This window comes from Bactrocera dorsalis, chromosome 4 (assembly GCF_023373825.1).
Source record: "Bactrocera dorsalis isolate Fly_Bdor chromosome 4, ASM2337382v1, whole genome shotgun sequence".
Taxonomy (NCBI): domain Eukaryota; kingdom Metazoa; phylum Arthropoda; class Insecta; order Diptera; family Tephritidae; genus Bactrocera; species Bactrocera dorsalis.
In genome coordinates, this window is record NC_064306.1 from 59,053,340 (window position 1) to 59,068,496 (window position 15,157).

The following is a 15,157-nucleotide window of genomic DNA, read 5'->3' on the forward strand; positions in this document are numbered from 1 at the left end:
CCATTTAGCCGACATAAAGCTGCATGCACCTTAAATTCAATTTATCCCGAACACCTGACCCACTCATCAACCCCTTCCCTTCCCTTTCCCGCACAATGCACACTGTACTCACTCGCTAATTGCTTGCCCTCGCAATAGTTGGCGCGCCACGGATAATCACAGCCTTCTGTAACGCCACGATGCTTGCCGGCAAAGACCAGTCCATTGGGGCAATCGTAAAGCTCGGGCTGATTGCTGACACACTCCCAATAACGGTCACAATAGACTTCATCGCCAACCACACGTCCTTTCACCTTGCACGGATCCTCTTGGTTGCCCTTCAGCTGCTGCCCAGCCGCGCCGTTCGCTGCAAAATAGAGAACAAAACAAAGAAGAAGAGAGCCGTTAAGATAATTGTTACTGTTGCTGTTGTGTGATAGTGATAGAGAGTGAAACAGAGAGTGTGAGCAAATATAGAGAGTTGTTGGTATTGTGTGCATCCAAATTTTTGGTCACATTGTTTGGTGTGCAGAAAGCTGCCACTGATTTTTATTTACTTCTTTTTACATATACATATACACATACATATTCATATACGTATGTATGCTAGTAATTGTGAGTATGTGTATGAATGTGAACATATTGTCAAATATTCACAGTTAGCTGGGTATATACATATGTATGTATGCGCCTCAGGTGCTGTTTTAGTTTCGTGGTCTCAGTCAATATTCTGGTTGCATATTTGTGGACATTCTCTTGTTTGCATTTTTCGCTGGGCGCCAATTGCACGAAATTTGTTGTCTTTGCATTCCGCAAATGGCAACACGGAAATCTATTGTTGACTACAGGTAGCTGGTTAGCTAATTGGGTCGAAAATTTCACGAATATTTTATTTGAAGTATTGTATTTATGCTTTTCTATTATACTAGAAAGTAATATGCATTAGAGTGGATCAATTTTTTTTTATAAAAACGCGTTAGCAGAAAATGTTCTACGGATCATTCCGAGTAACTTTGCCTAACAGAATATGGGTCTAAAAATGGTGGCGAGCCAACGATTTTTTGGAATTCTAAAAATTCTTCTTCTGTTTTGCCACGCCCGGAATGTCAATAGAGGCTGTCTTTTCTACAGTTTTTTTGGGTTTGTTTTGGATTGACAGTCAGTATAGGGGAGCTAAGTAACCAAATACTTCTACGGAATAAGGCCCCGTATTCCTAGTCTTGGTCGTCTTTATTTTGTTGTTTTTTCTGTTGGGGTTTTTGTTGTTCTTGCATATTGAGTCTCCGCTTCAAAACGCTATCTCACGTTATGCACGTTGTAGCAGTTGCCCTTTATGAACCTCTTTATCTATGCAAGCACGGAGACCAAGAAAAATGAAAACTTATGTTCAGAGACATGTTAAGGCACGATTCAGCAGCTCGTCTCAACTAAACCTGTACGGCCAAAGAATTACGGCGACGTACATTGAATGTACTTGAAAACCTGCCAGGGTTTTAACGAGACGGAAGTGAGAACAGTATTAGCCTGCCAGCAATTTCGGTAAGACCTACTGAGGTGACAGAATACTGCCCTCACCATCCCTTTGTCAAACTGAACCTTTTCGGGTTTCCAGTATATCATAATCAGAATCTTACTGGCCTCATTCTGATGGGCGTTTATCAAGGATTTGATCGTCAACATTTGGTGATGATCGCTGTATTGTTCCCTCATTTCTTTTTTGCCTCACTCTCGTTGGTAGATTCTCCCTCAGTGCAACCACGGTGGGGGTTGTGGACGCTTATTTAAAGGCGGCATCTTTTTACCTTTTCACCGAAGATTAATTGGGCGCAAGAGGTGTTTTAAGCCAAACTCTCCTCTCCTGCAGCCTTACTTAGCTGCCATACAAACATACTAAACAAAATCTTCGAGAAAACTTTTGCTTTTGTTTGAATTTTTTTAAGAGAATCTATTAGAAAGAGCTATCTTATACGAATTTGACAAATACTACTTAGTTTTGTCTGTTCCAAACTCTGCAAAGCATACAACGAGGGAGATTTCACGACAAGGAAATAGACACGTTAGTTTATTCGAGATGATCTCCACATGAAAGCCTATCTTCGTTCAACTGAGCATCTTTTGACAACGTGTTTGCAGCAAATTAGGCTCAACACATGCAAACGGCATCTTCAGTGCTACTGAAGAAGCTTCCAAAGATGCCAAATAATGTTACTCTAGAGGTGCAAACTAGTCATAATCCAGAAACGATTTGATAGGAAGTCTCTGATAAAATCATTACACATCTCCACTTCTATAAAAAAATGGGTTAAAAATGGAACAAAAGCACACCAGCTAAATGTTTTAGAAGACGTGGAAATCATTTAAGCAATGCTCTTTTCGAAATAAAGCATTGTATCTTCCAGCAAGATTGTGCTCCAACACCCAAGAAAAAATTTACCCAGGAGTAGTTTAAAAGAAATTTTCCTGATTTCATACCTGCAGATGATTGGCCGTGTAGAAGAACAGATTTGAATCCATTGGATCAGAGTTGAAGAACATGTCCCATCAAATATTCAAGAGAAATTTGACAAGTTTCAAAAAATCTTTGTCTCGTATAGGAGCGTCAATACCAATAAAAACCAATAAAATATATTCAAAAAAATTGTTGTTTTTTTACCTACTTAATATTAATAAATAAGAGCATCATTTAGCCAAAATATTTCAATAATCAAGTTCTAAAAAGAATTGCTTTCTCAACTCTGGAATTCTATCCATAGAAGCTATGAGTTGGTTGGGATTTTCAAATAGGGTTCTTGGAGACCTTCAGTTATTGTAGACCCCGGAAAATTTTGGCATATTATCATGTTTTGGAATAATATTCTTAGTTATGGTTGGTCCACAATATGTCAAAATTCAGTAACAAACGTAGTGCCACCGAAAAAAATTATTATCACGCGGCAGCCTAGTGAAAACAGACTTATTTGCCCTTTTACATCCATTTTTATACGCTGAGCAGGGTATATAAAGTTTGCCAAAAAATGTGTAATCCCCTGAAGAAAACGTCAGAGACCCAATAAAATATATGAATACAGATGATCAGCTTGATGAACTGAGCCATCAGTCTATATTAGCGCGAGCTAGTCTCTCAGTTATTGAGATATTTGCGTAAGTCCTTTTTTTCTAAGAAGCTGTTCACGATATCAGACCAGTACAGCATATAGATGTCATACAAAATGAAATATTGAAATCAAATCTTTATACTAGAAACTTTTTCATTTGACGAGATATTTTAACGAAATTTTACATGTTTTACTGTCCAAAGCAACGGTAGAACCTCCGAAAAAATTGTTTAGATCGGACCACTATAGCACTGACATACAAACTGAACGATCTAAACCCTGTGTATTTGCTAGGTTGCAACCGGGCGTTTAACGTTTTTTCTTGTTGTGCATTGTAACTGTTATCCTTTAAATAATATTTCTCGCCGTCAAAGTTATTGTTTGGGAATTTTTACTAGCGTCAATTTAGCGCCATTGAATTTGACGCAATGAAACCCGTGCATTATTTAGTTTACAAGTAGCAAATTTGAAAGAAATATTTCTAACATGCCTCATTTTAGACGAACTTCCCTCTTTAAGTGAAAGATATGGTGCTTTAAAGTCGTCAGCAAGTGTTAGAGAAAGTACTTAGGAAAAGTGTTTCGTGGGCTGAAAAAATCGTTGAAATAATTACATCTGATGGGGATTACTTTAAATGTGCCAAATTAATATGAGAAATAATTAAATATTTTGCGATTTATTTACAATTTCTGGAACCTCAGCTACTAGCCAAATTTTTATAATGGAATTTTTTTTCTGTTTTGAATTTGTGGTCCATCTAACGTATTCAATAAAATATTTCTGCCTAGTTGTCAAATGATGTTCGTCCATATACTAATATATGAAGATTTCTACAGCTACCCTTTAATTACACAAAGTATTTAATTGTTTCACCACTTAATTATACTATGACCGTTAATTTGTAACCTATAAATTATTTTTAGTTTCTAATGTGTATTTAATTTTTATTACTCACATATCGTTAAAAATCATAAAAAAGTGCTTCAACGCAAAAGAAAACTCGCTAATAAATGTCGCATGTGTCTGGCTTTATTAACAAGCGAGTAGGTTCTAATCATAAAATGCTAAATTACACTGTAGAACATAAATTTTCACACGCCCACATTGTCGGCTAACAATTTCCACATTAAAGTAATTACCTGGCCTCACCTGAAATGTGTGAGAGACAACGAGGACGGATTAATAAAGCCAAGTGGGCACAGGCGAGTCAACATAATGGCAGAAATATTATATACATATACATAAGTAAATATATATATGTATAAAAATATGTTTGTATAACATAGTGCATATATATATGTGTGTATGTGTGTATCTATGTGGACGCTTTCGTGCCACACGCAAGGCGCCGTAGCGTAATCGAGCTGGTCACTCTCTACAGCTAGATAGTTGAGTGGAATGGTGGCGAAATGACATTGAATGAAGGTAGTAAACCAGCCGTGGTAGTTGTTGTTGTTGTCTTTGCTGCTTTGTTGAAGTAAAACTTAAATGTCAGCAATAAAAGTTTTATCACCAGAGTTCTTTAAATATTTACGGCCCACTGCAGGAACACTAAACAAAGCGGAGAAAAATTCACTGCTGAACATGTGTGGGTGTCTGTGTGTGTTTGTAGTTGTTTGTAGTAGGTGTGCATATCGTAAGTGATCATATATGTTTCTATATATGATTGTAAGTAAGTCGTACTTGGCGCTGTGGGTGCAATAAAAGCAAAGCGTTGTCATAGGCGGCTTTTGATAAACTTTTATGAGCTTAAGATTGGCTTGTGAGCCAAAGAACTAACTGCCAGTGTTTTATGCTTTTATAGTGTTGTGATCTAGACGTGGTCATAATCATGATTATCCCGGGCCACACGGGTGATTCACGTGATTTATAATATTTATTGTTGTTGCTACATTTTGTTTGGTTGCAGGCAATAAAACTTTAGTAAAGCGCGGCAAGTGTCCTAATGCGCAAGGAAAGTCGCAAAATCAGGTTAAAGGAGTCGTAATAGTTCGGTAAATAAATAAATTATAGATATGTAGGTGGTAAGCAGGGGGTTATGAGTGTAATCGGAGTAAATAACTTTGAGGTAAAGACACTTTGAAACAATGGTTGGTAGTTTCGGTTAAAAAATGGGGTATATTATTTACTTGTCTCATTGGAAATGTAAAATTTTTGAAATAAGAAGTATGAAAGAAAATTATAAAATGTATTTATTATATAAAAAGCTAATATCTTTCTACATGGAACGTTATTTTTCAAAATGTCATAATAAAAAATTTTCTCTACACTGCGTATACGTAACTTTTGATAATATGAATGTCGCTTGCTTCTGGAATTTGATAGTTATCAGAAGGTTACGTATACGCAATGTAGTGCCTTTCAAACAAAGGATTTATATAAATGAAAATACCCAGAGAGAATATAATTTATAAAATCAACTAAAATAACAAAAACCGCTGTATGTGATGGAACATTTTTGTACCCATATTCGTATCAGTACACCTCAAATACTCCAAGGACCTCTTAGAACAATCGCATATTTTTCCTTCAGAACTGTTAAGTGGTGCTATTTTTAAGTTTTGATTCGGATTACCTTTATTATCGTAAATTAAGTATTATTTGCAGAACATTGACCGAACCTTGCCCCAAAGCATGCAGCAGCTATTTGGTTATATAAACCCAAAACTTTAACTAGAAATTAACTACTTTCCTATTGTTCACAAATTGTCCATCAACGATAAAAAAAAAAAAGATTTTTCATTTAATTTGTTTTTAATTGTGAAGCACATAACTGGTTACTCATACCCGAAACATTAACCAGAAAGTAACCAATTTATTCAAAATTCCTTCATCTAACATCATCATAGCAGACTTCTTTTCAGCTAATATGAATAAATTTTTTAAGCATGAAACAGTTAATTGGTTACATACATACATACATATACCGAAAACATTAACCAGAAAGTAACTTATTTATTCAAAATTCCTCCATCTAATGATACCAAACAATTTTCGGCAATATTTCATTCAATTTTTTAATCATGAAAGATAACTGGTTATGCATACCCAAAACATTAACCAGAAATTAACTACTTTCTTATTCTTTCTAAGTCTTCCAACTAACGATAGCAAACTAGTTTTGAGCAATATTTCATATAATGCAATTTAAAGCATGAAGCAGACAATTGGTTACCCATACCCAAAACATTAACCAGAAATTAACTGATTTCTTATTATTCACAAGTCGCCCGTCTAACGATAGAAAACAACTTTCAATCAAGATTTCATTAATTTTTCCATGAAGCAAATAACTGGTTACACATACCCAAAACATTAACCAGAAAGTATCTTATTTATTCACAATTCTTTCAGATAAGGACAGCAAATTTTTTTCGACCAAAATTTCTTTCACTTTTTTCTTGGATATATACCCTTGTTATAAAGCGACATATTGCGACTGTAATACACATACGTTATTTCTTAGCTTTTCGCAGTTTACTGGTGATTTTTATAAAAATTTCGTATCTTTAACCTAAAAAAAAAAACAATTTCCTAAGATACCATTTTGTCACACAATCCACTCTACAAGTTTATTCAAAAATTTCCTATAGGGTCATTTCACCTCCACTATAAACCTTTATTCGCATTGCGAGACCTCAAACGAATACGCATGGACACGCACACACATATACGAAAAATTAGTTTGCTCAATTTAGCGGAAGTGCGTAAATTCATTTCCGCTTAACGCTTAAATAGCGCAGCTAGCCGCCACAAGCGGTCAATAGTAACCGCTATTACAAATCACACAAACACACATGTTTACAAAGGTCAAACGAAAGGTAAACATATGCGAGTGTATTTGTATAGTCAGGAATGTGGACTTATAATAGTAAATCGCTAAATCCAGCGGCGTAAAACTTTTGTGGACCAAACAGTGATTAGGAAAGGTGGATTTCATGCCTTTGTAGGGGCTATAAATATAAGGTGGTGTGTGTGTAATGCACACAAACTTGTTTAACTACGTCAGTGTAGCGCTTCCGGGTGTGAGCGCTCAAGTGGGTCACATTAAAGTTAAAGGAAATATTATACCTTGTAGGTCAATTGGAGTTGTGACAATATTTGGACGAAATATTTATGTATATGTGGGCGTAATTATAATAAGGTACAGTACACTTTCGATAAAGTGAGCTTAAACTCTGCCACCAACAATATGGTTATAAACACAACTAAACTAATCACACTTTTTCCAAAGACTTTCTTTGAATACAGCAAGTCATCAGCGGACAAATACTTTCATTCAAGCACTTGTGGGAAAAAGGAAAACAAATCATGACAAAGTTGATAAAAAATACGTGGGTACATAAAAACCTTCTTCATAAAAATAACTATACAACAAAGAATGCGAGAGCGCATGAGATGCAAAAATTAAGTTAAAACGAAGAAAGCGAATACGAGTATAAAAGATTGTGGTAGGGAAAAAAATGAGGCATTTCCGCCTGACACGTCTTGTCATCAATCAAGATCAGTCGGTGAATTTCCGTTATGTCATCGCGGCACTCAACAAGCATAGGCTGGCAACGCTTAAATGCTGAGTTATGCAGCTGTCAGTCAAATAAATAATACAAATGCGCAACTTGCCTTGCTCTTTTCACCTTCAGGCTGCAATTGGATTAATATTGAAGCCAAAATGTGGAGACAATTAATTGCTACTTCACGGCATTTGAACTTATAGTCATTTAACTTGAATGAGAGGAAAAATTTTTGAAAACAGCAGTCGAGATATTTTTATTTTTTTAAATAAATTTGATTATTCGAATTTTAGAACTAAAATTTAAAATTAAAATTTTAAAATTTGGCAATGAAGATGTAAGCAAATACATAAGAGATTATTCTCACTCTATCATGCTTCTTGTACTTTTTAGTTTTAGAAATAGCATTTAATTTACTTTTTTATTAAAATTATTTTAACGAAACGAAGATTTAAGTTTTAATGCAACTTTTAACATATGTTTCCAAATAGGTGGGAAACTTTGATATAAAATGCGCCCAAATGTAGGCCAACAAATGTCTTATTTTATAATATTGCCTACATTTAAGCTTATTTTATCCAAGTCACACCCCCATTTAGATAAAAGAAAACAAAACCGCTCAATTTATGAGACAATCAAGACTCAGGTAGCGAAGCTTGCAAATTTTTTCAAAACGATCGCGAGTATAATTCAAATAAATACAACAAATAAAAGGTAAATTTCATCGAAAATAAAATTTTTAAATAATTTTTTGATTTTTCGTAAGCAAAACTTAAACTGATTTGAAAATAGCAAAAACTTGATTCATAATATTATTCTTCTAAGAACTATATCTTCATAAATAAGCGCAGAAATTGTTTCAAAATTGAGAAATGCTTATACTTTTGGTATAATCATTGCTCCTTCATAAACAATGTGTCAAAATCGAAAAACCTTTGATAAAATACGTCAACACGTTGACTGCCAGTGTTACACTGGTGATCACAAAAAAGTCTATTTCCAGATGCCAAGCGCAAAAATACATGTTACGCTTTGGCCTGGGCGTGTAATACCGATGATACATTGACACCTGGGGGTAGTATTATGTGGTAATCACCGGAGAGACGCTGGCAGCCAACATGTTAAAAAAATATATATAAAACTGGCAAATTTGTTTTAAATAAAAATAGATCAAAAAGTTAAAGTGGCAAAGAATTTGGTTGCTGAAAAATGGGTGTTTTTCGAGGCGGTTGATTTTCGAGGCAGTACCTTTTCGGAATTGGTCATTTTAATAGCTGTCTCCTTTTTTATACGCAAAATAATTCGCCATTTTATAATGAACAGACCTACATCGGAACAACGTTTGCAAATCATTAAATTAATCACTAAATTAATGGTTCAGTTCACTTGACGTATCGTGTACTGTAGCTAGTATTCGATCAACAAAATCGCGCAACCATGGATCGACTTTACACCAGGTTTACTCTAGTTAAGCCTCACAGATGCCTGAAGCAGAATATCGAAGGATACCCGTATAAGTCACACCGCCATCGCGCGCCTATTTACATCGCGGAAAATTTAGCGAAAGGATATTGGTTTGAGAGCATACAAAATCCAACTGGTGCAAGAATTGAAGACGAAGAACTATCAAATACGTCAGTTGTTCCATAAGTGTACCCACAACAAAATGGTTGCATGAAAATTTAGTTAAGACCTCACACAGAATTAATGCAGTATGCGACGGTGCTTTATCGTGGTGCAAAAACCAAGAGTTGTCGGCCTCTTTTTACGAGTGGCTTCGCGCAAACGAATCATAATACTCATCTAGTATATCTTGTTGACAGTTTGCATTAATTGAAGGAATTCGGAGTGCATCACATCTTGATAATCGAAGAAAACTGTCAAGATAAATTTGATTTCTTACTTGCTGTGAGGTGGTTTTTCGGCTTCGGCTCACCTTTGCCACGATACTCGGTCGATTGATCGTCTATTTCTGTGCCATAAGCATAGATCCAAAACTCATCGCCAGTAATAATACGTTTTATAACATTCTGGTAGTTGTATAGCATTGTTTCACAGACGTTAACGCGGTGGTTTTTTCGAAAAAATTTTGTGAATTTGACACCAATCGTGCTTTCACAGTTCTTAAGATCAACTGATCTTTCAAAATGGTTTTCACTGATCCTTCCGATATTCCAACGATGCCGGTAGCATCTCTGATTGTGAAACGTCGATTCTCAAGCACCAGTTCTTTTGTTTTAATGATGTGTTGATCCTCAGTTCATGTTGATGGCCGTGCTGGATGTGATTTGTCGTCAACGCGTTCTCGACCCGATCCTCCTTGAATGATTCTACTAATCAGAAACACTTGCTCAGGACAAACAATGTTCACCAAAAGCTTTTCCAACATTTTGAACCATTCGGCACCAGAAATTTGATTCGGCACCAAGAATTGAATGAAATTTTTCGTTGAATAATTTCACTTATCGTAAAAATCGCCGAAGGCATTTAATGTACTTCAGAAAGACAAGCGTATACTAAACACTAATTAGTATTTCGACATGTCCATTTGGCACAGATATTACTGACAGTCATACCAACCTAGAAAAAAAAAATTTCGGAAAGTGTTTTCGCGCGAAATTTAAATAAAAAAGTCTTACTATTTTTCGCCCACAGTATGTTTTAGAAACTGTTAGCGAAACGAATAGCATTGCGACAAGACTTTGCACGGCATTTGAGTTATTTTCCAGTAGAACAAATTTCTTCCTACCATTCAATATTAATCCGAACTGTCCACCTCTATCACAAGATAACATAGAAAAGAATGTAATTTCACGACTTTTCACCGACACACAGCACAAAAATCGCTAAATTTGATTCAATTTCATTTTCATCTTAATTTTTTCTGCCTCATCACACGCCAACACCACTGCCATGACCGCCGCCACCACCACCACAAAAGCCAACCCAAACACAAAGTAAATAAAAATGTAATGACACTTTTATTTGTATACACGACACAGAAAGCAAATCTAAATTAACGAAGACACATTTTTCTTAATGTCGGTCGCAGTGACAGCAGCCAAATGACATTTCACCAAGAGCGATGTGACGTTTTGAGCGGCTAAAGGGACATCGGGCATCAATATACGCTTATGATGAACGAAAAAATATATATTTAACAAATATATGTGTATGAATGTGCGTATGTATATGTATATATGTGTGTATTAGTGCATGTTGTGATTTCACGCGAATATGGTTGTCATTTGCTAACTGTCACTGTGATTACTGTTATGCGTCTGACAAAGGCGCTGTGTCCGCCTTAATTTGCACCACCTCATTATTTCGCTGTGCGGCGCATTTGTAAATGAACACACACTTTCATACAGATGCACACATGCATACAAACATACTCCAATACTTCAATAGAGATAGCCGCAAACACTTATTCAGAGAACAGTGTTTGCTTTTGCTGCTGTCTGATGTGTTTCCACGACATCATTGACAGGAAGTTGTCCAAAGTCTATCACACACACACATTAAATATGAGACTAAAATCGTATTTTATCTTGTAAGTTTGTATTAGAGTAATATTTTATATATTTATGCTGGTTTCTGCGTACAGGCGAGGCATTATTCTTATTTCTTTTGTTCACTTTGTTTTGACAGTTCTATTTGACAAATTTCGCAAAGCCTTCGAACATTTTTCCACATTTCCACAATCACTTTCTTTGTTTATCTTTTCTTTCTAATTTTTTTTTGTTTGATTAATCCTGCTCCACTAGTCCATAGTGGCGCTTCTTCGTGAATTTTCTTTAACTTTTGCTTTAAAATCTGTACAAAACATGAATTCTTATAACATAAGAAGTATAAATAGATGTTGCTTGTTCCAGTTTGTTCCAGTTTGTATGGCATATATCATAAGCTATAAAAGTCCGATCTGAAAAATTTCTTCAGAGATTGTATCGTTGCCTTGAATAATAATCTCTGCCGAATTTTATTTTCCATACCAGAACATTGGTTTGATCGTTCAAATTGTAAGACAGCTATACTATATAGATTGTCAAAAAAGTCTTGCGGTATTTTCGCTAGTTGGTGCTGAAAGCGCGTAGTTCTAGTTTTATTCGTCGCATCGGCTATGCTATACCTTTTTGGAAAGCTCATTTCACGCGCTAACACGTGTTTGATTGATTGTCGTTTCTTTTAAGTCGTTCGTGAGTTATAGCGTCGCAAACATGGAGCAAAATAAAGAGAAAATACGGCATATTTTACAGTACTACTACGATAAAGGCAAAAATGCATCTAACGCCGCCAATAAAATTTGTGCAGTTTATGGACCCGATACAGTTTCCATTTCCACCGCACAACGATGATTTCAACGTTTTCGTTCTGGTGTAGAGGTGGTCGAAGATGCGCCACGCTCCGGAAGGCCTGTCGTCGAAAATTGCGATAAAATCGCTGAATTGGTCGAAAGAGACCGACATAGTAGCAGCCGTAGCATCGGTCAAGAGCAGGGCATGAGTCATCAAAATTTCAATAAAAAACAAGTAAGGAAGGGCCAAGTTCGGGGGTCACCGAACATTTTATACTCTCGCATGATAAAGTGATAATCGAGATTTCATTATCCGTCATTTACATATTTGTTTATTTTGGTTCATAATGTATATATTGTACTATACAGAGAAGGAATCAGATGGAATTCAAAATAGCGTTACATCGGAAGAAGGCGTGGTTGTGAACCGATTTCGCCCATATTTCGTACATATCATCAGGGTGTTAAGAAAATATTATATACCAAATTTCATTGAGATCGGTCTAGTACTTCCTGAGATATGGTTTTTGGTCTATAAGTGGGCGACGCCACGCCCATTTTCAATTTTTAAAAAAAGCCTAGGTGCAGCTTTCTTCTGCCATTTTTTCCGTAAAATTTAGTGTTTCTGACGTTTTTTGTTAGTCGGTTAACGCACTTTTAGTGATTTTCAACATAACCTTTGTATGGGAGGTGGGCGTGGTTATTATCCGATTTCTTCCATTTTTGAACTGTATATGGAAATACCTGAAGGAAACGGCTATATAGAGTTTGGTTGACATAGCTATAGTAGTTTCCGAGATATGTACAAAAAACTTAGTAGGGGGCGGGACCACGCCCACTTTTCCAAAAAAATTAGATTAAAATATGCCCCTCTCTAATGCGATGGTTTGTGCCAAATTTCACTTTAATATCTTTATTTATGGCTTAGTTATGACACTTTATAGGTTTTCGGTTTCCGCCATTTTGTGGGCGTGGCAGTGGGCCGATTTTGCCCATCTTCGAACTTAACCTTCTTATGGAGCCAAGAAATACGTGTACCAAGTTTCATCATGATATCTCAATTTTTACTCAAGTTACAGCTTGCACGGACGGACGGACAGACGTACGGACAGACAGACATCCGGATTTCAACTCTACTCGTCACCCTGATCACTTTGGTATATATAACCCCATATCTGACTCTTTTAGTTTTAGGACTTACAAACAACCGTTATGTGAACAAAACTATAATACTCTCTTTAGCAACTTTGTTGCGAGAGTATAAAAATACCGCAAGACTTTTTTGACAACCCATTATATGCCATGGTGTCTGTTATATGGTATCCGATGTTTCCTTCTAGATGTTACAAACTTCCGGGCAAACTTAATGTACTTAATTTATGACATAAAAACGATCAAAGAAAAAAGCAGTACGTAGTAGCCGTTATACACCACTCAAGTAACCTTATTTCGTTTTAAAGGAGATTGAGAACGCATTTGAACCTATTCAAGATGTATGACCTCAGAATTTCCTTCATATGACGAAAGCCGGACGTCCGTATCCAGCACTCTCTTATGTTTCTTCCTAAGAAGTTCTTCTTTGATGGTGTAGTGGAAACACACATCAAAAAGAGAAAAGTCAAGAACCAGCTACGGCTACTTATTAGCTACTTATTAGCGGCCACTTTTCAAGTCTTCATGTCTGCCAACTATACCTTTGTGTAAAATTGCCGATACAAGAAACTCAGAAAGCTACTTGCTTCAAGAATAATAGCGATTTGATCGCCTAACTTGTGATTGCCTGTAGCGCTAGTTCAATATCGCTAACGTCGGCAGTTTGTTCTATTCTGTTCGATGTTTGAACAACGAGGGTACATTCCCAAGACAGTCGTGTCCAAATAATCGGAACGGATCCGGATTTTTATTTGGCCAAAGGCTGTCAACTGGGCCCCATGCCTCGAAATTAGTTCAGAAATGTTTTCTGTTGTTACAACAACAACAACAATAACAACTGTTCCTGCACCAATTCTTTCCACTGTTTTCACGTCATCGGTGTATCACTATATAAACTATCTATCTAAGGATATCTTCCGTCAACTCAATTATTTTTTGTTATCCGGAGCTTCTACGAACTTTCTAGCAAGGGTATGCTCGCAAGAAATCGTTTGCATCGGTTATTATTTCTCTTTTGCATTATTCTTCTGAATTATGTTCATGACGGACGGACCAGTTTGTGGATTATCTAGTAAGAATATGGAGTAGAAATCACGGAATCACATCCGTCGCTCCAATCGCTGCATTTGGATATGTGCACGTGCTGCAGTATGCTCGGGATACTACACCGGCGGGAGCGAACACTCTAAAAATCGTCAATTAGTCTTGGCATGGCACAAAGCATTCAGTGAAAGTCCAGATGTTATCGAAAATTTATCACATACCCGTCCATCATTCATCTCAGTTAATCACGTTAACAGTAGAAGAAATAGCGCTTGAAGATCGCCGTTTTGGTATGAGAAAAATCTCAGACGATCTCAACTTCGCTTACGAAACGACAAAACAAATTTTCGGTAATATTTTGGATAATGTATTGGTTAGTGTTTTGGTAAATATTTTGAATAACGTTTATATTAACGTTTTTGGGTATGAGGCATGCCAAAACTAGATTCCTAAGAAAAAACCTTTTGAAAAAACTATTAGGTTAATATTTTGGGTAACGTTTCGGATAATGTTTTGGGTAATGTTGTGGTAAATATTTTGACCATGCTTAGGTTAACTTTTTGGGTATGAGGCATGTCATTGGTAGTAGTTCGCAAAAAAAGACCGGCAGATTTGAAAAAAACTACGTCGAATATAGATCGCAAAAGTGATTATTGATAACAAGATGTGGATTTATAAGTATGAAGTCCTAACTATCCAACAGTATAAAGTCCTAACTATCCAGCAATCTAGCGAATAGCTCGCCAAAAATTAGCCGAAACCAAAGAAATCCATAATTCTGAACCCAGTCGAGGATTAAAACAAATATATGAAAAATTAGATTAAGCATTGGCATGCGTGGATTGTCTCAAAATGAGCCTAGTTTGAAGGCGATAATAAAGCTTGGCATTAAAATACATGAAAATGCAGTTTTATTTTTGGCAATCCGGTTCAAAGATAACCATATATCAACCCTGAATCTTTGATTATAATTCTTCCAAATTTCATTCAGACAAGCAGAACTTAATTCTTGCAAGAAACATTACCCCAACCTACACATAAAATCCTTATACGTAGTGCCACACAGCGCTGAGTAAAACATA

General features: G+C 36.1%; 2 protein-coding genes across 5 annotated transcripts in view; both read right to left on the bottom strand.

Moving 5' to 3' along the window:
* The window catches only part of LOC105225696 (furin-like protease 2), a 725,052-nt gene that overhangs the window by 657,521 nt on the left and 52,374 nt on the right, over positions 1–15,157 (bottom strand). The window lies entirely within an intron of this gene.
* The window catches only part of LOC105222515 (protein obstructor-E), a 228,676-nt gene that overhangs the window by 32,296 nt on the left and 181,223 nt on the right, over positions 1–15,157 (bottom strand). For all 4 annotated transcript variants that reach the window (XM_011199867.3, XM_011199870.4, XM_011199868.4 and 1 more), the window contains exon 3: positions 113–346. In XM_011199867.3, the coding sequence (XP_011198169.2) occupies positions 113–346 (234 nt within the window). The remainder of the gene's footprint in view (positions 1–112; positions 347–15,157) is intronic.